This window comes from Mytilus edulis, chromosome 6 (assembly GCF_963676685.1).
Source record: "Mytilus edulis chromosome 6, xbMytEdul2.2, whole genome shotgun sequence".
NCBI lineage: Eukaryota > Metazoa > Mollusca > Bivalvia > Mytilida > Mytilidae > Mytilus > Mytilus edulis.
Window position 1 is genome coordinate 74,145,849 of NC_092349.1, and position 27,840 is coordinate 74,173,688.

The 27,840-nt window shown below is 31.4% G+C and overlaps 1 protein-coding gene across 1 annotated transcript; it reads right to left on the reverse strand.

Annotated features, from left to right (window-relative positions):
• Positions 1–387: 387 nt before the first annotated feature.
• Positions 388–27,747, reverse strand: LOC139528403 (uncharacterized). The gene is made up of 17 exons (XM_071324380.1): positions 27,615–27,747; positions 20,830–21,013; positions 18,223–18,728; positions 17,550–17,661; positions 16,648–16,822; positions 15,017–15,077; positions 13,959–14,094; positions 13,016–13,204; positions 11,181–11,309; positions 10,415–10,488; positions 9,562–9,655; positions 5,916–5,977; positions 5,039–5,165; positions 3,394–3,527; positions 2,249–2,419; positions 1,550–1,672; positions 388–964 (listed from the first exon to the last, which is right to left on the reverse strand). The coding sequence occupies exons 2-17, from the start codon at positions 20,999–21,001 to the stop codon at positions 812–814; spliced, it is 2,418 nt and encodes an 805-aa protein (XP_071180481.1). The 5' UTR covers positions 21,002–21,013; positions 27,615–27,747; the 3' UTR covers positions 388–811.
• Between the last annotated feature and the right edge of the window lie 93 nt (positions 27,748–27,840).

Here is a 27,840-nt window from a genome sequence, read left to right on the forward strand (position 1 = left end):
GCCTTCTTCTTAAGAGGGTATTCCTATTATTTGTTAAACTTTAAAAGTGTTCAAAATAGCAGGGTTTCCTAAAATCCAAACAAACGACTAGAAATTCTCCTGCTTCAAAGCGAAAGGTCAAGGACAATTTTCTTCACTAGAACTTTTCTCTAGTGAAGCGGTGACATTATAAAAGGGAGTTTGTTATAACAGTGTATAAGCAAAATCAAAATGAAAGAAACATGCTCTTTTAGATACTATCACCTTTAAAAGAGTGTATACTTTATATGTGTTTTGAATATCTAGAACAATGTGTATCTTATGTCATTACAAGAAATATTGTGCATAATTTAACACACAAAATAAACATAATACACTACTTCACACACAGTTATTAATAAATATATCCAAATGCATTCTAGTTTAAAAGTTCATAAATTAAATGAGTCATGATTTTCAAAACCCTTGATGAATGCTTTGTTCATTTTAAAACAATCGACAGCACAATTACTGATAACACATAATAGTAAATAAAGATATATTCAAATAAAAATAAATTATAAAAATCTATATTTAAAAAATATCACTTTCAACCTCAAAATTATGCTACATGTATAAGTTAACTCAAATCATATTCAAATAAAGATTGCATGGCTGCATAGTGCACACAATGGTTGTTCTAAGCATAGTAAGGTGACGTAAATTAATTTTTCTTATAGTCATGATACGATTTAAAACTGTTATTCGCTCAATTAAGTCTTTCCTGGCATACTACAACTTCAAAAACACATGTTAATTAAAAACAAATGACAATCATAGGACTATTTGTTCATCAACTGCTGTCTTCATTTGTGTCATTAATTGGCTCTGACCTAGAACCAGCTGTTAACTGTCGTAAGACAAGCTTCTTATAGACACCACCTTTAGCGATCAGTTCATCGTGTGTACCATTCTCTGCTATACTGCCTTTGTCTATAACTATTACCTGAAAAGTATATACAGAAATATAATGTGAACTAATGTTGTGTGAAACTAAGTATATATTTAATAAAGGTAAATTAAGCATGTCCTAAAATTGAAAAAAAAATTGGTGTCAAATTTCTTCCTATCAAATATTCATGATATCAGTGTGTTTAAAAGGGGGTTGATAAATAAGAGAATTGCATGTAGCAAACAGAAGTAAATGAAAAGACCAAGAAGATTTTGATTCAGAATGATATACACATATGAGGAGTTTCTTCATTACAACTCTTGTATGTTAACATATAAAAAATCTGCACTAATTAATTGCAATGCATAGCTCATAGTCATATTGTGTTTTTAAAATATGTTTATTTTTGCTGACTAAACTAATAAGATTGCCACCTGAACATTAAACATCCATTAATTTTTCCAATTCTCTGTATGATTTAGAAATAAAATTAGTCACATTGGAAACTTAAAAAACTGAAATCAAAATAGCAGTGACATTGCAAATTGTTTTAAAGACCAAAAATGATCTTCGATAAAAAACTAGGGGCTTGAACCCCCCCCCCCCCCCCCTTTTTAAAACTGTTTATAGTTGCTTTACCTTAGAAGCATTCCTGACGGTAGATAATCTATGTGCTATAACAATAACTGTTCTACTCTTCATAGCTCTGTCTATAGCTTCTTGTACTAAATGTTCACTTTCAGCATCTAATGCACTGGTAGCCTAAGATATAAACAGAATCATGTATGCTATAAGAATGGTATACATATCTCCAAATTTGAGTAAAATATTTCCTAATCATTTTAATAAATGTAATGAAATTAGAAAAAAAAATAAATTCAAATGCTCCCATGAGTAAGGCCCTTATGATGAAAACTGTATGTATGTGTCTGTCCCAAGTCAGAAGTCTGTAATTCAGCTGTTGTCATTTGTTGCTGTGTTACATATTAGCCTTCCCTTCCATTTTTTGGTACATTAATTAGGCCCTTGGTTTTCTTGTATGAAATGTTTTACATTTGTCATTTCAGGGCATTTATAACTGACTATCCAGTATTGGCTTTGTCCATTGTTGGAGGCTGTACAGTAACCTATAGTTGTTAATTTCTATGTCATATTTTTCTCTTGTGAAGAGTTATCTCACTGGCAATCATACCACATCTTCTTATTTATATATTACTTGTTAAATAAATAAACAACATTTCTCATAACACTTTTTAATTTTTTACTGTTATAGGGTTTAAACTATATACTATTAATGTCCTTAGTCCTTAGTCAACTGTTATATTTCCTATTCCATACCTCATCTAACAGAAGAAGTTTAGGATTCATTATAAGTGCTCTAGCTATGGCAATTCTTTGTTTCTGTCCTCCTGACAACCTCACACCTCTCTCTCCTACCAAGGTGTCATAGCCTTTCTCAAATGTCTGTATAAACTCATGGGCATTAGCCTGCTTGGCAGCTGCCTCTACCTAAATAATAAATATCTCTATATACAATGTATATAATATACATGTACAAATATTCATATTGAATTCATACATAAATACAGACAACTACTATAAATGAGATATTTATCTCCATTATTTTTATACATTTTCGACTGTTAGAATATATATTTGTCTAGCATTAAAGCAATAAATGTGAAAAAATAATAATAATCTTAATAATCTTTATTGCAAAATTACACCCATGAGGGTCAAGCAATACAATCAAAAAATAATTTTATACTATACAATGCAATACAATGAAATACAATGTAATACAATGAAATACAAAAAAATACAATACAATATATAGAATAATAGAACATTAGAGTTCAATTATAAATGTATGTAAAAAACACAATCATAACCTTGCCTGACACGGGTCTGACTCCCTCAGTTCTAAAGACTGTTTTATGAAGACTCCAATATGACAAACAAGTTCAGGGATGGGGTTTATAATGTGTTTAAGTTTATTGAATGCATCAAGATGTCGAAATAATAGTACATAGTCTTTTAGATAAGCAAAAAGATTAGAACGCAAAGATAATCTTTACTAACAATTTTCAAAGATAATAATGGCAACAAAACAAATGGGGTTGTAGGCACCATCTTATATTGTGTGAGTTCAAATTTCAGCTTTTTGCATACCAATTAAGAATGAACTTTAAAATAGAGAAGGGGATTTAAAAGTGGCAGATTCAGGAGGTGTACTGAGGGCTTATGACATGCCCCCATCTCCTTTTTTTTAATCAGAAAGACTTCATTTTATTGCATAAAATCATCAAATGTTTTTTTTCCCATTAATGACAATTACACTACCCTTTCTTTAAACCTTGGATTTCCCCTGATCGATCCTATATGCTGAGCAAAATGGTCTATAAATATTACTATATAGAAGTGTCATAGCACTCTGTCAGTGAGATTTCCCCTGGCAAATTATCAAAATGTATTCCACATACCTCACTGATATCTGCGTTGACACCAAAGGCAATGTTTTCTTTAATAGAACAGGCAAACAATGTTGGTTCCTGGCTGACCATAGATATCTTCTTTCTAAACCACTGAGGATCTAATTCTTTCAGGTCATAGTCATCTAAAATAATAGTATTGCATATTTTTATGCCCCATTTATTTTGGCATTATTTTGCTTTCTGCTCTGTTTGTCTGTCTGTCCATTTGTTTGTCCATCCGTTTGTCCATTGTCCGTCTGTCTGTCCCACTTCAGATTAAAGTTTTTGGTTAAGGTAGTTTTTGATGATATGATCTTTCTAATTTTATTGCCAAACTAGATTTAACCCAATTTTCATGCTCCACTGAACAAAGAAAATGATAGTGTGGATGGGGCATCCATGTACTTAGGACACATTCTTGTTGATTATGTTTTATTAATCTCAAAGGATCAGATCAATACCCTTATCACAAGTATCAATAAAATAAAATATATACATAAGTTGTGATCTTATAAACTTTTGTTATTCATTGTCCTTGGATGTGAACAAAATAAAATACATGGAGAATGTGTCCATGGGACATAGATGATCCCCCCGCTTGTATATAATGATATGAAGAAAGATAAATCCAGAATGGTAAAAATTCTCTACCAAATTCAAACTTGATCTTTGTTTTGTGGTTATAAGCATTGTGTATAAGATTTGTAACATTTGATGGAGGCAAACTAAAGTTAGAGAATGAAAACTAATTTAGGGTTTGAAACGATGAACAGATAGCCAAAACAGTTGAACAAGGGTAAAACTTAAGGCCTCCTCTGCTACGCTGGGGGCATAAAAATATATTTTGCATATAAAGAAGAAGTAAAATGGTTTGGTTATTCAGTATCTTCACAAAGATTATAAAGCTTATATTCCCTGTCAGTTTTTTATATTTCTCAAGTCGGCATTTAATTTTTTTTTAATTTGTACTTGTTTTGTGTCATAAGTATTTTGTATAAGTTTCATAAAATTTTGTTGATGCAAACCTTATTTAAAGAATAGAAACGATTAATTTAGCAATTTTCCATTTGTAAAGGGGTACAACTCTAAAAAGTTTTGTGACAACCCCAAAATTCAAACTTGATCTTTATTTTGTGGTTATATGCATTTGGTTGAGGCAATCAAAAGTTGAAGAAGGGAAACGATAAATTCAGAAATTTTTCCATATGTGAAGGGGCATAACTCTAGAACAGTAAATGAAGCCCCAAAAAATCAAACTTGATCTGTATTTAATGGTAATATGCATTGTGTACAAGTTTCATTGCAATTTGTTGAGGCAAACTAAAGTTCGAGAACGGAAACAAGAAATTCAGCATTTTTTTCGTTTATAAAGGGGCATAACTCTAGAACGGTTTTAGTGTCTCCACCAAAATTCAAACTTGGTCTTATTTTTGTGGTAATAAGCATTGTGTATAAGTTTCATAATATTTGGTGTAGGCAAACTGAAGTTTGAGATGGAAACCAACTTTGGGATGTACGTATTGACGGACATACAGACAGACAAGGGTAAAACTTAATGCCCCATCCACTTCAGCAGGGACAAACAAATGTGAATATGTTGGAAAACTTCATTGATATTTTCACTGTGTGTAAAGTTAATGTCGTTTCTACATACCTAAGTATATTGTTCCTTCACTGGGATCATAGAATCTCTCTATCATGTTGACGATGGTAGATTTACCTCCCCCTGATGGGCCGACTAAAGCTACCATTTCTCCTGGTTCTACTGTGAAGCATATACTCTATGAAAAGATAGTAAAATGTAAGGGGTAATAGAAATACAGAATCTACTAAACCAGACAGTTGATTACAAAATGTAACCAAACAAATAGTTTGGATGTTTTTTTAGAGAGGATAAATATTGTGATCAAATTTGGTAATAACTGGTAGAACCCGTTTCTCTATTGATTTAACGCATGTCACGTACAATGTTTTGAATAAATATGGTAGGAAAGTAAACATAACAAATCTAATCAAAGTGTAGTGAATCAAAATTTATCGAAGCTGGTCAGAACTAGTTTAAATGCATACAAAATAAGGGCTATTCCATTAAAATGTATCTGGGAGGGTAGGAAGGGAAGTTAAATTGTTAAATGTGGGTCATGGTTTTTTTTCAGTATGCGTCTATTACTATTATGCAAAATTATCTAAAAAATGGTTCTTGGTTTTAGGGATATTTTCAAAGTCCCTTCCTAACCTAACACATATATTTAAATGGAATATCCCTTATAGAAAGTAGTGTAAAATTTAATCTTAAAAACTTTTGGAATTCCTATGTTATGTGGAAGTTACATTCAAATATAAATCAGTCAAAATTTTAAATCTGTAAACATTTATAATCCAATTATTTGATCATGGTTGAGTAGACAACTCAATGCTTTACTCTGTAAATTTATTACAATAATGTTCACATGATTTATCTGAATTTGAGAGAACATGAAACTGGGACGATCCATGTACATGTCTTCTGCTGAATATTCAAAAATGTTTACCTTTAGAACCTCTGATTCTGGTCTGGAAGGATATGTAAAACAAACATTCTTGAACTGGACTCCTAAAAAACATATCCATATATATTTTTATGAACTGAATGTCTAAATTATATATATATATATAGACGTTTTAAAAGCCACAAGGCTCTACGACTATTTTAACCGTTAAGAAAAAGAGAATGGAAACCAACTTTGGGATGTACAGATGTAAGTACGTACATACAGACAGACAAGGGTAAAACTTACTGCCCCTTCTGCTACGACTGGGGCATAAAAACTTGAGTTTTGGACTGGCTATGCTCACTTAAAAACATTTCTAAAAGCAATTTATCTACCATTACCTGATAGAGCTAGTTTAACTAATATTATGTGAAGAAAATAGTAGAAATTGATCCATATCTTACACCTGTAAAATGGTCAAATCAGAATTACTGTATAATATGGTCAACTTAGCATGATTGGGACCTATTATTTTTAATTTCTGATTCATTTGGTCTCTTGTGAAGAGCTGACTCATTGGCAATCATATCAAATATTCTTATCTTTATAAATACTATGAGTACATTGCACTAAGTTAATCATAAATAATTACTGTGGATTCATTTATTTTTGTTGGTACCAATTTTTGTGGATTATGGAAAACTTGCATGTTCGTAGATATTTAATTTTGTGGTTTTGAAGAAGTGTGCATACAAGCCTTAAGAAAATTTGTCAGTCCTTGAACATTTAATTTACATTGTTCATTTGTACAATACCCGCAAAATCCACGAAAATTGGAATCCAACGAATAACCAGGTGCTCCGCAGGGCGCAGCTTTATACGACCGCAGAGGTCGAACCCTGAACAGTTGGGGCAAGTATGGACAAAACATGCAAGCGTGATACAGTTCTGAATTTGGATTGTGATCAAATTTTTGACATTACATGGTTTTTTTTTACACAAAACAAATGTCAATATTTTACAAATCAATTAAAGATTTCTTCTTCAAACTTTTTAAATCTAAAATTAAATAGTTGACACAGCATAGGTTTCTGACACAGAATGAATGTGGTCTAATGAACTTAAAAGTTTTTTTTTTGCCTTTGAGCAATTCACTATGCTGTTGAATATTAATTCTCTTAAAAAAATGTTTGAAGAAATTTTCTTTTTATTTATGAAATCTGAAATGAGAAAAATTTAAACCCCCCCCCCCTTTTTTTTCACATCCCCGTTTCCCTTTCTCCAAAACTGATATCAATTCAAATTTCTAATGGAGTTTGCAACACTAACTACTCTTTTAAATACATCATAAAATATTAAAATGTAAAATAAAGTGCTTGTTATCACTGAATGGTAAAGATTGGTTGGTAGTAAAAGTGAATATACATTGTTTATTGTATAAAACAATAAAAAAAACTTCATCAGCAACATTTTATATTGGCAAATTTCCAATGAAGTTATTTACATAAAGTTATTGGCAAATAAAAATAGAAAATGACATCATAGTCATGTCTGGCAAATGTCCAACATACATTATCTAAAAACATTTTAGATAAGATAAGGAAAAAAAGCTTCATCAGCAACATTTTATATTGGCAAATTTCCAATGAAGTTATTTACATAAAGTTATTGGCAAATAAAAATAGAAAATGACATCATAGTCATGTCTGGCAAATTTCCAACATATATTATCAACTACTATTCTATACAAAGAAAGATAACTCCAAAAATCAAAGTACATATTTAGATAAAGCATATCAAATAAGCCCAAGAATTTAATTTTTGTTAAAATCAAACTTAGTTTAATTTTGGACCCTTTGGACCTTAATGTAGACCAATTTGAAAACTGGACCAAAAATTAAGAATCTACATACACAGTTAGATTTGGCATATCAAAGAACCCATTTATTCAATTTTTGATGAAATCAAACAAAGTTTAATTTTGGACCCCCATGTGGACCAACTTGAAAACTAGGCCAATAATTAAAAATCTAAGTACATTTTTAAATTCAGCATATCAAAGAACCCCAAGGATTCAATTTTTGTTAAAATCAAACTAAGTTTAATTTTGGACCGTTTGGACCTTAACCCTTTCAACGCTATACACGGCATATGCCGCGATGACGTACGCCGTTCGCCACTGCTATTCGCGGCATATGCCGCGATGAAAAAGGATTTTTCATAAGGACTCTTAAACCATTCGGTTTTCATTCGGGTTCTCTCTAATTTTTCCTCGTTTGAATCTAGGATATGCAAGGTCTCATTTGCGCTTGAAATCCCGACAATTTTTATAGTAAAATCATGCAGTAGAAGGAAAATAAAAACAAATATTTTGACAAATGCAAATGGCGGAAATCGGAAACGAAGCTGTAAATATGGAAAAATTTCAGCATTTCCTTGGCGAAACTTACAACGAGGATTAGTTAAAAGGTTTCTTGTTATCTCAATGTGTTTATTACATAAAATTCGTGTGGGAAATAGGATTTGATCGATCATTACGAGACGTAGAAAAAGGGGGGAAAACGGAGGTTGACTGAATTTTTTTAGGACGGAGCTATTTATTTGTGCCACGATTACATAAAACGTTATGTATGGTACAATACGCTACGGAATCGGGCAACTGGTGTCTTCTTTACAATATGGCAGATAAAACAACAAAATAAATGAAGACTAAAAGTAGTTTTTATTCAAAATTCAACACAAATGTAATAAATTACACCTTTTACCTGTTAATTACCTGAAAACGCAGGTAACCTGATAAAAATTTCAGTAAAATAATTGCCTAACATTACAGTTCATGCTCTCCTGAGCATTTTTCATGCAATAACTTTCTCTGTATCTCATATAATAAAAAAGATACAGCAGTCTGAAAAGGAAAATACTGTTCTAATGAATGTACTAAAAAAAAATGCAGCAGCAGCAGCCATTTTTCTATTTTTTTGTGTAGCGTTGAAAGGGTTAATGTAGACCAATTTGAAAACGGGACCAAAAATTAAGAATCTACATACATAGTTAGATTCGGCATATCAAAGAACCCCAATTATTCAATTTTTGATGAAATCACACAAAGTTCAATTTTGGACCCTTTGGGCCCCTTATTCCTAAACTGTTAGGACCAAAACTCCCAAAATCAAACCCAACCTCCCTTTTATGGTCATAAACCTTGTATTTAAATTTCATAGATTTCTATTTACTTATACTAAAGTTATGGTGCGAAAACCAAGAATAATGCTTATTTGGGCCCTTTTTTGGCCCTTAATTCCTTAACTGTTGGAACCAAAACTCCCAAAATCAATCCCAACCTTCCTTTTGTGGTCATAAACCTTGTGTCAAAATTTCATAGATTTCTATTCACTTAAACTAAAGTTATAGTGCGAAAACCAAGAAAATGCATATTTGGGCCCTTTTTGGCCCCTAATTCCTAAAATATTGGGACCAAAACTCCAAAAATCAATCCCAACCTTCCTTTTGTGGTCATAAACCTTGTGTTAAAATTTCATTGATTTCTATTCACTTTTACTAAAGTTAGAGTGCGAAAACTAAAAGTATTCGGACGACGACGACGACGACGACGCCAACGTGATAGCAATATACGACGAAAATTTTTTCAAATTTTGCAGTCGTATAAAAATGAATCCACAGTTAGTCAGAATATCAAATGACTTACTTCCAGTAAGTTGTGCTGGTACCATACCATTTTCATTTTGAATACCAGGTGTTCTTTCTAACAAACCAAATATTCTTGTTGATGCTCCTAAAGCCTGCAAGACAATAGAAAGTCCTATAAATCAACCATAGCACTTTATGGAATACATTTTGCCAACTTTTTTGGAAACATAAACATTTTATTTTGTCTCCAATTCTCTTGTGGTTTTTATTAATTGGTCCTTTTCCCTTATGCAGAGAATGCAATATTTTAGCAAGGGCAAGCAATTTAAAAATTCAAAACCAGATCAGTAATTTGATTGAATGATCTATTTTTAGAACTAAAGCAGATTTCCTAAAATTGCAAAAATGGATAAATTAAGTGGCAACAATTTATGAATTAGGGTAAATAACACACTCAATAGTGATTAGAAGGTTTGCAAATGCATAGTTTTGACATATAATTGTATAAATTAATGAATTTGGTTTTTAAATGCTGAAATTGTCCAATGGGTTGAGTTTTTGATTGTTTTTTTAGTGATCATGCAGATGCAGCTATTCTGGAAATCTGCATTAGATTTCAGGCCTTTTATGGTTCACTATACTGTATCGGCTTTGCTCATTATTGAAGGTTGTACGGTGACATGCAGTTGGATAAATCCTTGTTGTCTCACTGGCAATAATAACAAAACTCTTCATTTTAGTATCTTATATGAATGAAGTGTGTTGTAATTTTTTGAATACTGCACACATAATTTTGATAATAACCTAAATGCTTTGTATTCCTTAAAATCATTTCCATAATTTTAAATATGTCTTTTTTCATTTATTGTCCCTAAATGTCTTAAAATATCTGTTTATACAACAATACTTACTGACATGAAATCACCATACAATGAGGACATCAGAGCAAAGGCCATAGCTACTTGTAATGTGTACAAAAGAAATGCTAAAAAGTTAAAAAGAGCATCTAGTCAAAGATTGAATGATATTGGATGCTACTGGTGTAAAAAAGGTTTGTTAGACTAATATGAACTTTATCTGTTTTTCCATAAATGTTTGAATACATAAAACTGGAACTTGGTGTTCAATCTTTAAAAATTAAGTAAATGAAATGACCTTTTCCAACTACTTTACTTATCAGTACATCAGTAGTCATTTATTCATGTTTATGAATTGATGAAAAATGTGTTAACAATACCCTTTCCATTTAATTGACAGGTTAGTTCAGCAGAAGTCAATTGTGTATGTAATATTAAGTAAGAATTATTTTTTTCATCTAACTTACACATAAGTAATCTAAGAGTTTTTTTAAAGTATTTTTGAGTAGAGTAACACCTTCCTACCTGGCCTTGAAGGCATAAAACTTTGCTCAGTGCTCGGAACACAAAAATCATGCTCAAAACATGAAATCAAGCAATTTGATTGGTTGATTTTCGAGTCTGAGTACAAAAATCATGCTCCAAAGTTTTATGACCGTGAGGCCTGATATACATGTTGACACACAAGGAGTTGGAGTAAGAAATACCTATTGAACATATAAGTACTCAGGAGTAATTGTAAGAACTTACATGTTAGTACACCAGGAGTAATTGTAAGAACTTACATGTTAGTACACCAGGAGTAATTGTAAGAACTTACATGTTAGTACACCAGGAGTTAGTCCTGTATGTTTACCATGTGCCTCATCATAGACCAGTTTACCCCCATACCACAAACATAAAGCTATAGCACCCTGGGCCAATAATCCAATCAGACCTTGGAAACCACCTGTAAAAATATAACATAAAAAATATTCTGATAAATTAATATTAGATCATATGAATTTGTGTCTACAAGAATGTATTTTTTTTTTATCTCATAATAAATAAATTTGGTGTATTAACTGTCTTCTGATTGGTTAAAAAAATTAGCTTTATTTTCAATGTTATCAATTTTTATGGCGACACGCCCACTCTAACGTTGTGTATTCATACGCAAACATCTGTGTACGTTGTTATTTGTATTAATATATATCTTTGAGCCTTATTTTTGATAGAAATTTATTTATAATGAATGGCAATAATTTATTTTGAATTTATTGAACCATAAAATTAATTTTTGACTCTTCACATTTAACATAATGCTCTTTGCAGATTATTCAATGTGAAGAGTCAAAAATTAATTTTATGGTTCAATAAATTCAAAATAAATAACAGCCATTCATTAAATAATATACTTTGTAGCTATTTGGGATTCTGTAAAATTTGAACTATTGATGTTATACAACAATCACTTTTTGTTTGTGGCTTCAGATATTTTCTATTATGACACCAACATTATAAGGAAACCTTTGTGATGTTCAGTAATGGCAGCCAATTTGTGATAAGGTTAATAGTAGTAAAAACATATAAAGGGAAAATTTATAATGAGATGTGTGTAAACCATGAAGATCAATTTATAACCATGCATATTTATGATTCGGCGTTTTGCATTTGCGCCGATCTGCATTTCATTTGCGCCGATTTTTTTAACAGGTAAATAACAGGTAAATTACAGGTGAAATGATATAAGAAGATGTGGTATGAGTGCCAATGAGATAACTCTCCATCCCAGTAATGTTATTTTCATTTATCATTAAAGACCTCTTCCGTTAGCCAGTTGTACATATGTTATGAATTGTCAATCATAACATGTATAAAACTGCTTAAAATCAAGAAGTAAAAACCTAAGATAAAAACACTTTGTTTATACTTAAATGACGAATTAAAAATATATGTGCAGCATTCAAATCCATAAAATCGGAATACATTCAAATCACAAATCTGTTCTTGCCGAGTATGTTTAGGCAACACATCTAATATATTCCTTTCTTATGATTTCGCATCTTCTATATTTGTCGATTTAGTTGACCGTTACGGAATGTGTACTTGCACTTTGTCTAAGAATGCATGACATTTGTCATCAGAAGGAGCGGAGCGTCAGACAATGGCAAACGTGAAGCAGTCATCGATTTCATTTAGGGAAAGGAATGGTAACCTGAAACATTGGGATAGCCATTTACCAATTGCAATGTCACTTGATTTGTCTTTATACTCTGTGCTCAGCCAATATAAAAGTATAAACTTACCTGTAACTTACCTGTAAATCCAATTAGGAAAAAATATAAAATCGGCGCAAATGAAAAAATGAAATCGGCGCAAATGAAAGAATGAAAATTTTCAAAATCGGCGCAAATGTCATACGCCCTTATGATTAAGATTCATTTAGAACAAAAGATTGGTAAATAAACAAAAACCATCATAAGACATTTCCCCCTCCGAACAGAAGACCATTGTGACCTTCAGTTTTAGACATCAACTGATCAAATACAGACAGAAATAAAAACTTATCTCCTCGTATAAAATATATTTCATTTTTATAGATCTGTTTCTCTTCAGTATGAAGTCATGAAAAAAAAATCCTCGAGTAGATTTCAGAAAACATATCAATCCTACCTGAAGCTAATGCAAGTTTTTTGCCAATATCGTAACTTTCATTAATTTCTTTTCCATAGTTGTTTACAGTTTTTGCTTCTCCAGAGAACGACCTTACTGTCCTAACACTTGACAATGTCTCCTCAGCAACGGTTCCTGCATCTCCTAACTTATCCTGAAATTTCTTCTGCATTTTCTGTACAAATTTTCCTGAAAGAAACATACATTCATATTGTTTCTCTAATTGTTGTGCTATTTTCACATTTCCTGACCAGTGTGAGAAAAATATTTCTCCTCACTAGTGAAAAATCTGTTCTCGGCAAATGATTGGTTGAAATTTAATTGTGAAGTTAAATTTTCTTGTTTTCTTCTGAATTTTCTTATTGTAACGTCATGAAATAAGGCGACCATGTCTGATGACGTCACATCAAAAGTACACAACTTTCCTCAAATCTTTGAAAAGGAAGGATAAAAATCATAAGAGAAACATATTCCACCACTGTAACTCGTGTATTACAATATTTCTCCACCCTCAACAGTTAAATTTTAATTATTTAAAAAGCTCGGCAAACCTTGCTCTTTAAATATTAAAATTTAACTGTCTCTTGAGTGGAGAAATATCGTAATACACGTGTTGCAGTTGTGGAATCTATATTTCTACAACTGCATCAAACTTGATATGATATTTCTCCACTTAAGTTTAAAAGGTGAGGCTTGCCAAGCTTTTTAAATATTGAAAATTTAACCATCCATAGTGGAGAAAGTGTAATGCACAAACTTTGTAGGTGTATTATGTTGCTCTTATAATTATTAAGGCTTGTTTGCAGAATATGCTTATTAGCCATGCAATCAAATATCCACTAAAAATACTATTTTTTCATGATGCACAAAAAATAAATCCATTTCCTTTAAAGAGGGATAAATACATTTTTTATACACAACAACTTTAAAATATAGATCTTACCATATCTCACTGCTGATATGGAAACAAACGGGACAACAGCTAACAATACACCGGTCAAGGCAGCATTCAGGTAAAACATAAAACCTAAAGAACCAACCAGCTGGAAAATATATCTCACCAACATAGATATGTTAACCTGAAAGAAAGTAAAATGCAAATCTGACTTCACTTTGTGTATGACTATTTGATCTGACTATAAGCTTAAATACTGTAAATTCAGAAATTATTGCATGCATTTATTATTGCTTTTTTGAAAAATTGGCAAAATTTGATATTCGTTATTGTGATTTCTGGAAAATATGTATACAAGTATAAGAATGCAGGTTCTTATTATTGCAAAACTTGTCCAGTGGCATTATTCGCATTAATAAAAACCTGTTAATATTAAATTTCAGTACATATTTTAAGCACTTATTTTGGAACTTGTTGTAAAATGAGTTTGATTATCTCTTTTGCTAATCAGCTTAAGCTTATTTGATTGGTTTTTACCATGAAACATTTTTTAAGTAACATTTATCATATTGTCTATTAAATAACAGGTATTATTGGTCTGACATCCTACTGTCTATATCAAAATTGGATTTCAAAACCAACAAGAAATCAACCAATGGAAGAATTGGAAGCATATTATAGTAAATAAAATTGTTGATGTGATGTATTTATGTTTTCCTTTTAAGTAGTAAAATTCCACTTGACAGTATGTCTGCTAGATATCAAATATTTTGCACACATTTAGCAGACCAGTCTCAACTCTTTACACCACAAGCTGCATGTTCAGCAAATAGGCAGAAAATACCAGATTTAAAATCAGGTTACCAGCAATCAAGAATAGAATGTTATCAATAGACAAACATGGTGCTTTATGAAGCTGTTTAAACGTTTTAAAGAAATTGATATTATACATGATCAACGCCATGTATACTTCACTGTATAAAAATATATTGTACGCCAATACACACAATTTACAGTGCCTGGTGATGTTTCATAGCCTTTCCTATATCGCCTATCTGATTTTTCACATACACCTTTCCTATATTGCCATACTTCATTGTACTTACGGTTGCTGCATTCTGTAAAACTTGTGTGTCAGAGGCCAATCTGTTACACAATTCTCCTGTTCTACAATCAAATAATGATAAATATAATAAGGCTTTCATTTTATAATGTCCACTAAATCAATATGAAATCTATTACATTGTATAATACCTAATTTCAATTTGGGATTAAGACAATATGCCAGCAAATAAGAACTAGAGGCTCTCAAGAGCCTGTGTTGCTCATCTGTATTTACTGATGCTTTGGAAATCATGTAAAATAAGGTTAAAATCATAATTAGCAGTATAGATATTATAATGATATCTAAGATGATAACAAAAAAACTGCAAAATTTCTGTAAAATTACTAACTCAGTGGCAGTAACCACGGGTTGTCGGATTCATCCGAAAATTTCAGGGCAGATAAATCTAAATCTGATGAACATTCTTGCCATCTGTCAGGTTTGCTCTAAATGCTTTACTTTCTGGGTCATCAGACAATTTTTTTTAAAGAAGATACCCTTATATTGATTATGGTCCAGTATGGTTAAATTTGTCTCTGTAGTTTCAGAGAAGAAGATTTTTGTAAAAGATTACAAAAATTTACAAAAAAAGGTTAAAAATTTACTGTAAAGGGCAATAACTCCTAAAGGGGTCGACTGACAATTTTGGTCAAGACGACTTATTTGTCGATCTTACTTTGGTGAACATTATTGCTGTTTACAGTTTATCTCTATCTAATAATATTCAAGATAATAATAAAAAAAAAACTTCAAAATTTCCTTTACATTACCAATTCAGGGGCAGCAACTCAACAACGGGTTGTCAGATTTGTATGAAAATTTCAGAGCAGATGGATCTTTACCTAATGAACAATTTTTTGTCAGATTTGCTCTAAATGCTTTGGTTTCAGAGATATAAGCCAAAATCTGCATTTAACCCTATGTTCTATTTTTAGCCATGGCGGCCATCTTGAATGGTGGGCAGGGTCATCAGCCTCATTTTTTAAACTAAATACTCTAATGATGATTGTGGCCAAGTATGGTTAAATTTGGCCCAGGAGTTTTAGAGGAGAAGATTTTTGTTAACAGACAATGATGGACGACGGAAGCCAAGTGATGAGAAAAGCTCACTTGGCCCATCAGGCCAGTTGAGCTAATAAAAGGAGATTTTGGATATAGACTAAAGTGTACTATCCCCAACAATATCTTTTTACACTACCCTGGATTCATATATTTTTGTGGGTACCAATTTTCGTGGATAAGGGACAACTTGAGAATTCCTGGATATTTAATTTAGTGGTTTTGCAGTAGTTTTCATACAAGCCTTTAGAAAATTTGTTATTCTTTGAACATTTAATTTTGTGGTTCACCTGTACCCAGGAAATCCACAAAAATTGGTATTCAACGAATAATAATAAATTCACAGTAACCTTGATAGACATTCAAATATTTTGTATAAGACATTTGTCAACTGTTGCCCTCTGGATATTCTTTTAGTTATTTTTGCCTTTGGATGTCTGCTTGCCATCCTAAATCCTTTTAGTGTTTAAACCTTTGTTCTTCAATTTCAATAATTTGGTACATTTTTTTATCATTGATTAAACATTTTTTAAATTTAATATATATTAAGCTATACAAATGAGTTTTACTAACCTATTCTCATCAAAGAAAGCTACTTCTTGCTCTATGATCTGTGCAAACAATTTCTTTCTCAACCTGGACACAAAACTTTGTCCCGCCAATGTAAACAACCATGATCTAAAGAAGGCAAAGATCGAGCCAACTACATATATAATCACAAGAATAATCACAAGTCGGGTAAGCTCCGCTGCAAAAAAGAAAGTAAAATAAAAACAAACAGTTCACTATGGGGTATGGGCTTTGCTCATTGTTGAAGGCCATACCGTGACCTATAGTTGTTAATTTCTGTGTCATTTTGATCTCTTGTGGAGAGATGTCTCATTGGCAAACATACCACATCTTCTTTTTTATAGTATATACTGTAAAAGCAGATATTTTCGTGGAGGATTTAATTTCGTTTATTTCATGGAAAGAATATATCTAATTCCTGGTAAACATACAAAATCCAATTAATGCAATTGTAAACATTTTGTGACGGAAAGTCACTACTGAAATTATGAATGCAAGTTTTTTTTATATTTAGAAAATGGTCATGTCACATTTTTCGAAATTAACAAATAAAGTTTCAATAATTTCTGAATTGTTGTGACAACTTTCATGTAAAAACACTTTTTTCTCTATATAAATGTACACAAAAAAAAATTCAATTTAAAAAAAAAGAGAGTAAACATTCCCGTTTGAATGGTTTTACACTAGTAATTTTTGGGACTCGTTATAGCTTGCTATTCGGTGTGAGCCAAAAGCGCTGTGTAGAAGGCCCTACCTTGACCTTTAATGATTTACTTTTATAAATTTTTACTTGGATGGAGAGTTGTCTCATTGGCACTCATACCACAATTTCCTATACATGTATCTATATATTTTTTGTCTGGTAGTGGTATTGAAGTAAAATCCTATGACCATTTAATACTTACCCATATCTGTCTGTGCAGCATCTACGACCTTACCAAAGAACAACGGTGCTGCCATCTGGCTGCCACTTGATCCTACTAATGCTATAGTGCCACCTGCTATAAATCCCCATTCCTACAGAAAAAAACTTTGACATATAATTCTATAACAAAGCCTTACTTTTTACACAAAGATATTCAGACAAAATTTAACATAAGCAGTGAACGATGCCAATTATAATTTCATGTAAGTATTAAGTGGAGTGGGTACATGTACATATTGTAGGTAAATTTTTATTGTCTAATTGTCTTTAGATTAATAATTATAAATGTACATCAGTATATATATAATAACAAAAATAACTTAAATTGTGATACAGAGACTACTTTACATTTATGATATATTAAGCTGAACATGATTGAATCAATGATTCACACAAATTAGGTCACGTTCACGTACAATGGATATATGGACTTTGTTATAACTTTTGTCATTACTATATATATATTATATCTTTTGAAAAGATGTGTATGAAAAAGCTTCGAAAAATTATTTAGATGATAGAGATTTGATGTATTTTAGATTAAATTGTTTCCCTTTGTACAATTATTGAAATTAAGTTTGGAAATTATTTTAACTCTTATAAATTACTATCTAGTGATTTAAGTTATGCCATTACAAATTACAATGACTTACAGGTTTAGCTAACAGGAAAAGTCTTTGAAGGCTAACTTTCTTCGGAATGGTTTTCCCTTCATTGTCAATCTCAACACCCTGATCGTTAAATCTACGGGTAATCCGAATCACTTTCAGCGTTCTCATGGCACCAAAGCTAAATACTGATGCAATGAATTCTATCAAACTTAAACACACAGCTGATATGACTAGAGCATTGTACTCTGCATGCATTTTACTATAAGAGGAGTCATTTATAAATTTGTAAAGTATGAATCCACCTTTAGTCACTGTGAATCCAAAAACTAAAAGACTGAAAACGATCAGTGTCACATGTAAAATTTTTATTTTCTGAATTAAGGCAAAATCATACGGTTTATCTATCTGCCTGAATGAAAAGGTTTCCAGAAATGCCAGCACTGTTACGTAAAATATCATTTTACTCGCTGCAACTAATGCTAAGTCAAAAACTGATTCTGTTAGATGGAAATCTGTTATGTTGTCAACGAAATACTTGGTATTGCCTCCTGGAAAATGAAAGTTCTCAATGTTACTCATGATAATCAATTATTTTAAAGTTATGTCATTCAAGGCAATCCTTTTCATCTGTTAGTTCGTTGCAATGGTGTATGTTTAACAAACCAAATCATTAATTTAGACACATTGTATATGGAGACTAAATTGTAAGAAACATAAACTAGGTAGTTTAATCCAACCACATTAAGCACTGTTAAGTGCCTATACATATACCTTGACTACAGACTTGGGGTAATTGTAATTGTAATCGTTAATCAGCTCTAATTGATTACAATTTTTCAAGTAATCAGTGTAATCATTAATCAGCCAAAAATCTGATTACATGTAATTTAATTTAATCAATTACTTTTCAAAATACCCTGTAATCATGATTACTTTTTGATTACATTCTGATTACAATGAAAAAAATCTAAAATTGTGTTTTTGGTCATTAAATGAACCTCTTTGTTCATATTTGATAATTTTTTAACATACTAAAATGGTTTGGTTACTTTAAGCTTGTCTACTTCAGTAAAAAATAAACTGTTACAGTATTGAAAAGTCATCATTAGCCTAAGCAGAGACATATATTACAATTATATACCTTTTATCTTGGTAAAAGATATTGTACATACATGTATATTCATCGTTTTATAATGATCTTCATATTAATATTTGATAATAACTGTTATATATTCAAGTAATACTTTTCTTTAACCCTGAATTATAATCTTTTGTTAATTTTTGTGATTTTTGTCAACTTTGAATTGACAGGTAGGAGACTAATTAAGGTTTGTTTTTATTGCAATTACCTATTGAGTATAGCTGTAGGGAAATATATATGATAAAAGATAAATCAGATATGAAAAATTATCTAATTAGCACAAACTAAATTATAAGTTGGACAAATATGTTGTTTAAACTTTTTTTTGTATTTGGACTGGACGTGTAAAATGCAATGGTTTTTAGTACTTTAATACATATTGTTTACAATTTGATTAAACATTTCTATTAAAACTTAACCTAGTTTTAACTGGTACAAATGTAACTTTATTTCATCCATATTTAAACTTCCATAAACTGCAACTTGGAATACATATAAATTATGAAAGAGATCAGAAGACAAACAAAAAAACTCTTGATTATGATATATCTTTATTAAATTTAATTCAAAATAATTTAGAGATCATTGGTGATAAAGTGTAATGAATATATATGTAGTGAAATTTGGTGTTTATTTAAATAGATGACGTTTAATTTGAAGTTATCATTTTATAATTGAACCAAATAAAATATGTTCTCAAAAATGCTATAGTTATATTAAAAGTTTATTCATCCATCTCATTCAAAATGTTTTGTTTTTAAATTCATTGTAATCAGATGTAATCATGATTACTTTGCCAATGTAATCAATAATTTAATCAGATACTTTCAGAAATGATGTAATCATTAATTTAATTTAATCGTACAAATGACAAAGTAATTGTAATTTAATCAATTACATTGAAAGTAATCGGACCCATCTCTGCTTGACTATATGTTTTTTGTTGTTTATATTTGTCTTTATTAACATGTGTGTTTTGCTAAAGATTTAGATGTTGTTGGTTTGCTAGGTTTGTTCTGCTACTTTTTATTGTTGGTTATTCCTGTTAACTTCTATTGCTTATTTAATGATTGATCATTACACAAAAACAATCGCTTATAGAAAATGAATGCTACTTTAATTTTTTTGTTGGTTGATCAGGGATACCAATTACCTTCATATAATTCACTATTAATACTTAAACAAACTGATGGTCCATTTCCAATCAAAGTAGATGAGACCACACTTAGAAATATTTTGATTTGCCCAAACCCTTACCAAAGTCAGAGACAGTGGGTAGTTAGGTTAATGTACGTCGGCATTATTCTTTTTTTAGGTAGAGAGAAATTATAGTGCCAGTTTATAGTCTTTGTGCAAATATCTGATGAAAAAAACTTTTTCACATCTGGACAACAAAAGATTTTGAGTAGACAGCTATTTTCTGGGTAGTAAGGGTTAGGGCACACAAACATTATTTTTCATGGACTGAGGATAAATTACTAGTGTCATACTTAACAATAAATGTTTACCTATTACCCATAATGCAATAGAAACAATGGTGTCAACAGTAACTATGAGGATTACAATATTGCTGTATCGCATGGTTGGTAGTTCATACAATTTCTTATATTCTGTATCGTCCTCATTGATTGGCATGGCCTCCTCTCCTGGGACGACTCCATTGGATTTATTTGAAGACATGATGCTTTTATTCTTAAATAAAATGAAATATTTACATAAATGATTAATTTAGATTATAGCAACATGGATAGCTTTCAACTGGGGTTAACAATGTTATTATCCTCTTCCTTTCAATTCAGAGTCTGTTTTTATTATTCTACCATGACAAAATTAATGCAAATGCCACAAAATACCACTTTTCACTAAAGTCTAAGCAATCTAGTATCCTGTCCTTTTTAATTACAAAATCAAATTACATTCAGCTGATGACTTTGCAAACTAATTTAGAGTTATATTGAAGGTTTAAATTTAAAGTTGACCATTCTTTAAGAAGCAAAATCTCACAATTTGGTTTCTAAAATTCTCCAAGAAATTTAAATGTGACTTCATGTTTCAACATTTGAAATATTTAATAAAGATCAAACTATCTACATGTACATGTGCTAAAAGGATGTGCTATCCCATTAAAAATAGGTTTTCTACAGGTACAACCCTACTTCCAAGTATTTGCTTTCGCGTCGATCCGGCCCAAATGTAAAGTCGATCCGGCCCCAATAAAAAAATATATTTATAAGGAATAAAAATAAAGATATATATATTAAAGTAATTCATAAATTTTATGATTTTTATTATAATGTTAAAGGTGTACGGTAAAAAAAAATTAAAAAATATTTTCTTCAGATGAGTATAAAAACAACTAGGTTGATTATGATTTTATTACAAGTTTTCAAGATTATTGGGTATAATTATATTAAAACAATTCAGACATCAACATTAATCAGCAGTAATTAGCGTTTTCTTTCAATTGACTGTGATCCTAGCAAGTTTGGAGTGTGGCCCAATGGTCAGTGTACCAACTGTCCATCCGGACCAATAATGATGTAGAAGGTATTTTATATATATATATATTAGTTACAAAATAGTAGAGTTGGTATTTTTGCCAATGAGACAAATATTCAACTGAAGTAAATGAAGAACATGGAAGTAAGCAATTATTGAAATGACAGTCTAATAAATTCTTCAATAAAAAAAAATATACGAAACTGTTATTAAATATTGTCATCTGCTATAGCGATTCTTCTCTGTTATATGTACTCAACATTTCCTTTTATTTTTTAACAGGTTGGCATCGCAGGTTTAACGGTAAAGCAAACGGGAAAAAGCTCCACTTCTACAAGATTGTTCCAACACTAATCAAAGAAGCCAAGACTGTCTCCAGACAAGTTCGCCTCGTAGACGAGCAGAGTCTTGCCCATTGGCAGCGCACAAAGTACCAACGTTCACAGGGACGCCTCTTTTCGCTATGGGAGCAACTACAAGACGGTACCATTACCACCTCCTTCTTCCTTCGTGCCGTCGGCCACATGTATGACATCCCTGTGCCAGACCCAGAACCAGAAGAAGACACAGACAGTGACTGATTACATTAACATTTGTTTGAACTGTATGACGTGTATTGTATTATGCGACTATACAATCTATATGTTTTTATAACATTTATTTATTATTCTTGATGAGCAAATAATATACATGTATATGTGTAGAATGATATAGTGCATTTGTTTTTTGATGAGCAAATATTACATATGTATGGCATATGAAAGTTGCTGTATATCATGTTATTGTAGTGCTGCAAGTGTGACCCCTTTAAGTAAGTGACAGTGTAAAACTGTTAGTGTAAATGATTTAAAAGTTATATATATTTATGTGAGTGTCAGAGATAGTTAGTATGTATGATGTTATTGTTATATTTTAGTAGTGCTGATATTATATTTTAGAGTGTGAAAACGTGCATTCAGTGTCATTGTTTTGTTATTTTCTTGCAATAAAGAATAATGGATACTCATATAACTTGTGTTTTTTCTACACACAACTATTCAAAATACTGTCAAATTTATGAAAAATATATCGATATAGGAAGATGTGGTGTGATTGCCAATGTTAATAATGCATGCAAGAAAACAAATGCAAACATATGGCTGAGTGGTGACTTCAATCTAGGCCACATAAACTGGGAAAAACACTTGGTATTACCAAACAAACCTGATCCAGCACTACACCAACAACTGCTTAATATTCTGGATGATAATAACCTAGCACAAGTAATTGACAAAAACACCAGAAATGACAGAACTTTAGATCTAATGTGCATGACAAACCCATCATTTATCAACAGAGTTGAGACCCTCCCACCAATAGGAGGAAGCGACCATGATATTGTCTTTTGTGAAATCAACTTTGCTATACCAACACCAAAACAACAACCACATAAAGCACTAATATACAAAAAAGCAAACTGGGAGAACATAAAGAAAGACCTTATTCTTATATATGATCATTTAAAAACAAACAAGACAAATATGACTATCGATGATATATGGACCACCTTTAAAACCAAAACAACAGAGACCATCAACAAAAATATACCAACTAAAGTAATTGGAAAAAAATCAAAATTACCATGGGTAAATAGAGACCTGAAAAGACTCATAAGAAAGAAAAACAAACTCTATAAAAAGAAAAGTCATGACTCTAAATACAAAAATAAATACAAAGAGATAAAGACCAAACTCCAAAAAGAGATGAGAATAGCATACTGGGCATACATCGAAAATATGATCTTTGACATCGATATAAAAGAACCAGATCAGCATTGCTTCAACAAACAACCAAAAAAGCTGTACTCTTATATAAAAAGCCAAAAAAAAGAAAACACCGGCATTGCATCCTTAAGAAGCGAAGGCACCCTCCATACAAACCCCTCTGAAAAAGCCAACATACTAAACCAACAATTTCAATCTGCTTTCACATCAGAAACTAACACAGAAATACCAACGAAAGAAGCTAGTACACACCCTAAAATGGAACTAATTAACATCAGTCGGGAAGGTGTATACAAACTCATAAAAAACATAAACACCAATAAAGCTACAGGACCAGATACTATCGCTGGCAAAATACTGAAGGAAAACATCGAAATAACCTCAGACATACTTGTAATCATTTTTGACAAATCTCTTGAGACAGGCAAAGTACCATCAGACTGGAACCATGCAAACGTTACACCAGTATTTAAAAAAGGAGACAAACATCATCCTGGTAATTATAGACCAATCTCACTTACCTGTATCTCATGTAAATTACTTGAACATATACTAGCTAGCAATATGATGAAACATCTTGAAGCAAATAACATCCTATATGAACTACAACACGGATTTAGAGCAAAAAGATCTTGCGAATCTCAAGTAATATCTCTTATACACCAACTAGCTCAAAACAACGATAAAAATATACAAACTGACTTAGTTATCATGGATTTTGCCAAAGCATTTGACAAAGTGCCACACAAACGCTTACTTTTCAAATTAAAACACTACGGCATCTCTGATCAGGCAATAAACTGGATCCAATCATTTTTATCTAACAGAACTCAAACAGTCCTTCTCGAAAACACGACATCCGAAAAAATTCCAGTAACATCAGGCGTTCCTCAGGGCACTGTACTAGGACCAATACTCTTTCTTATCTACATCAATGATTTACCTGACTACCTTAAACACAGCCAAATAAGACTCTTTGCAGACGACAGCATTATCTACCGGCCTATTACCTGCCAAAACGATTGTATTAAGCTTCAAGAAGACATAGAAGCAGCTATTAAATGGGAACACGACTGGCTCATGTCATTCCACCCTGACAAATGTAACATCTTAAGAGTCTCAACAAAGAAAAAACAAATACACTTCTATTACAACATGCACGGTCATATCCTAGAACAAGTACAATCAGCTAAATATCTAGGCATTACAATCTCTTCAGATCTCAAATGGAACAAACATATACAACAATCAGCAGCAAAAGCAAATCAATCTTTATCTTTTGTCAGACGCAATCTAAAAATTAGTTCAAAATTAGTGAAAGAAAGAGCATATCAAACTATAGTAAGACCGAAACTCGAATACTGTTGTACCGTTTGGGACCCATACACATCAGAAAATATATACAGAATGGAACAAGTGCAAAGAAGAGCTGCACGATATACATGCAACAGATTTCACAACACCAGCAGTGTATCTGATATGCTTCAAAATCTGAAATGGCAAACTCTACAAGAACGAAGGCTTAAAACCAGATTACAAATGTTCCACAAAGTAATAAATAACGAAATTGCTATACCATCACAAGATATTCTGATAAAAAGCCAGTCCAAAACAAGATCTACTCATCAATTAACATTCAGACAGCTCCAATGCAATAAAGACAGTTTTAAATTCTCATTCTTCAGCCAAACAATCAAAGACTGGAATAAACTGCCACCTGAAATTTCAAACAAAACTTCTACAGACAACTTTAAGGATGCACTTACCCATGAAGTACTCCTTAAAACCTTTTCTCACTTAAACTAAATGTACCTATTGTTTTTATCTTAATTTAAAAAAAAAAATAGAATAAAAAATGTAAAAATTAAAAGTTCAATAAAAATTGTAAAGCTTAAAAATAAAGAAAAATTGAAATAAATTTTAAAATGCAACCTCAATCAGGCATGCGCCAGAAAGTAATCTTCAAAATGTTGATGGTTTTCTGTAACTAAAGAAGAAGAAGAAAACTCTCCATCCAAATAACAGTTTATAAAAGTAAACCATTATAGGTTATTATTGTATACACCAAACAAAATATCAATCTATAAAGACCTTGTTGATATTATAAAAAAAACAACAAGTAAATAGAAGCCTGTGATGTTACCTGAAAAAAATACAATTTATAATTATTATATACACCAACCTAAACCAGAAGATCAATTAATCAGGATTTGATTTAATTAAGTGATTACAAGTGGCATTACCTTAGTTCACAATCATCAGACAATTGTTGAATAAACAAACCAATTATAGACTAATGATTTGATTAATCAAGTCAGTATGATGAGTTAAATTTAATAGGTTCCAGTGGACTGTAAATATTTATTTAGATATTCTGTGTATGAACAAAAAAAAAATAAAATCGCCGTGAGTTAAAGTTAAAGTTATCATGGAAAATAACTTCATATTTTAAAATATGTTGAAGCTGCTATACAACCAACGACACAATAACAATCATTTTCGTATCGATTTAAAATAGTTCTTTAACTGGTACTCCAATACTTCACTTACCTGTTGTCATCCATCATCGGACACTTTTTGCAAATTCCATTTATACTGTGTCACAAATTCCTCCAAGATCAATATAGTTATTTCTTATTTTATTATGGGGCCGGATCGACTTGGGGCCGGATCGACGTGGGCCGGATCGACTTGGGCCGGATCGACTTTGGGCCGGATTGACTTGGGGCCGGATCGGTTTGGGGCCGGAACGACCGGATACCCAAGTATTTGATTTATTAAAGTCTGTTATTTGTTTATATTTCCATCCCTTATGTAATATTTCAACATACACCTCAAAATTAAACTGCACTCTTTCAAGTCTTTGGCAAACTATTAATTTTGGTTGAAATACAATATACCTTCAGGCTTGCATGCACAAACTGCAAATAATCTTCAGCATCATGGGGTTTTGTTGATCCATTGAAGGAGAAGAAGTGTTCAAAAATTTAAAACATGTTATTACAACCTAACTTTTTAACCTGTAAGTGGCATTAAGTTTGATGTTTTCTTATTAGGGTACAAAAATGTAGTTTAAAGGAGACGTGACACATTTTTTTTTTTTTTTTTTTTTAATTTAAATTGGTAAAAAAAGTATATTATAATTAATTTGTCTTGTCAAAACCTCATTAAAATGACTTTTTATGGTCAAAGAATCCAGCGCTTGTCGTAATGTTTGATTTTTAATTAGATACCGGTCACGTGATCGTGATGACATCAGTGAATACAAGCTGAGAAAATGTCTCAATATGGACGAAGTACATCGCATTTCTGCATAATTAAACAATGGACGGTGTTGACAGCAGTTTACAAGGCAATTCTCAAAGTTTAGATATTCGACCGTATCAGTTTGAGCCGTTACTTGTGGAAAATAATCAAGAAGAAGATATAAATTCGTCATCCGAAGAGTCCGACATTGACGATCTTTCAAGCAATGTCGATCGCCTTGTCAACACAAACTGGTTCGTATGATAAATATACTTGTGACCAAACACTTTCAGAGTTCAATTAATGGCAGATGCATATATAACAGTTAAGAAAATATAAATTTCTGGTTTCTTTTACGATTAATTTATCCACCGAAAATAGTTTTGTTTCCCTCTGCCCTGGAACAACGCACAGCCACAATATATACCTCGACGTTTTTTCTTCTGATATACAGATTCAGCTTAATAGAATACAAAGTATGGGCTCAAAAGTCAACAAAAGTATGTCTACTACAAATGTATATCCTTGATGTAACATACATTTGAAGATATCATTTTTAAAATATGACATAGTATAGCTAAAACAACGAATTCCCTAAAAAAAAATACACACTATAACTATCTGTGCACAGGGAATTTCTATCCTAACTTCTAGTATAGAAAGTCCTCAAATATCATTCAGCATTATGAAATTATGAAATGTCAACTAGTACATTGTTTGACGACCTAAAAAATGACCCGAGACAAAAACAGTATTATTCTCAATGCCTTTGTCCTCGTACTTACGTTTTATAAAGTATTAGTTGTTATATTTACTGTGCTTCTTTTGAATAAACAAAATAATTACACAAACTCAGTTTTGGTATGTAGTCTGTCTCTGAGAAAAAGCATAGTGGTGTTTGGTAATGACAAAAAATAGAATATCAAGAATATAATCACCATTCCAACTTCCGATTAAGGTTAATTTTCCGGAAATTTTTATGTAACTTACATACTTTTGTGCATTTTTAAC

Excerpts from the sequence above, each read along its gene's own strand:
- LOC139528403 (XM_071324380.1), bottom strand. The coding sequence starts at position 21,001 with ATGTCTTCAAATAAATCCAATGGAGTCGTCCCAGGAGAGGAGGCCATG. Across the intron at positions 5,978-9,561 it reads ACCAGCACAACTTACTGGAA|GAGTCCAGTTCAAGAATGTT; the intron begins GTAAGTCATTTG and ends TATGTTTTTTAG. Across the intron at positions 2,420-3,393 it reads TCAACGCAGATATCAGTGAG|GTAGAGGCAGCTGCCAAGCA; the intron begins GTATGTGGAATA and ends TTTATTATTTAG.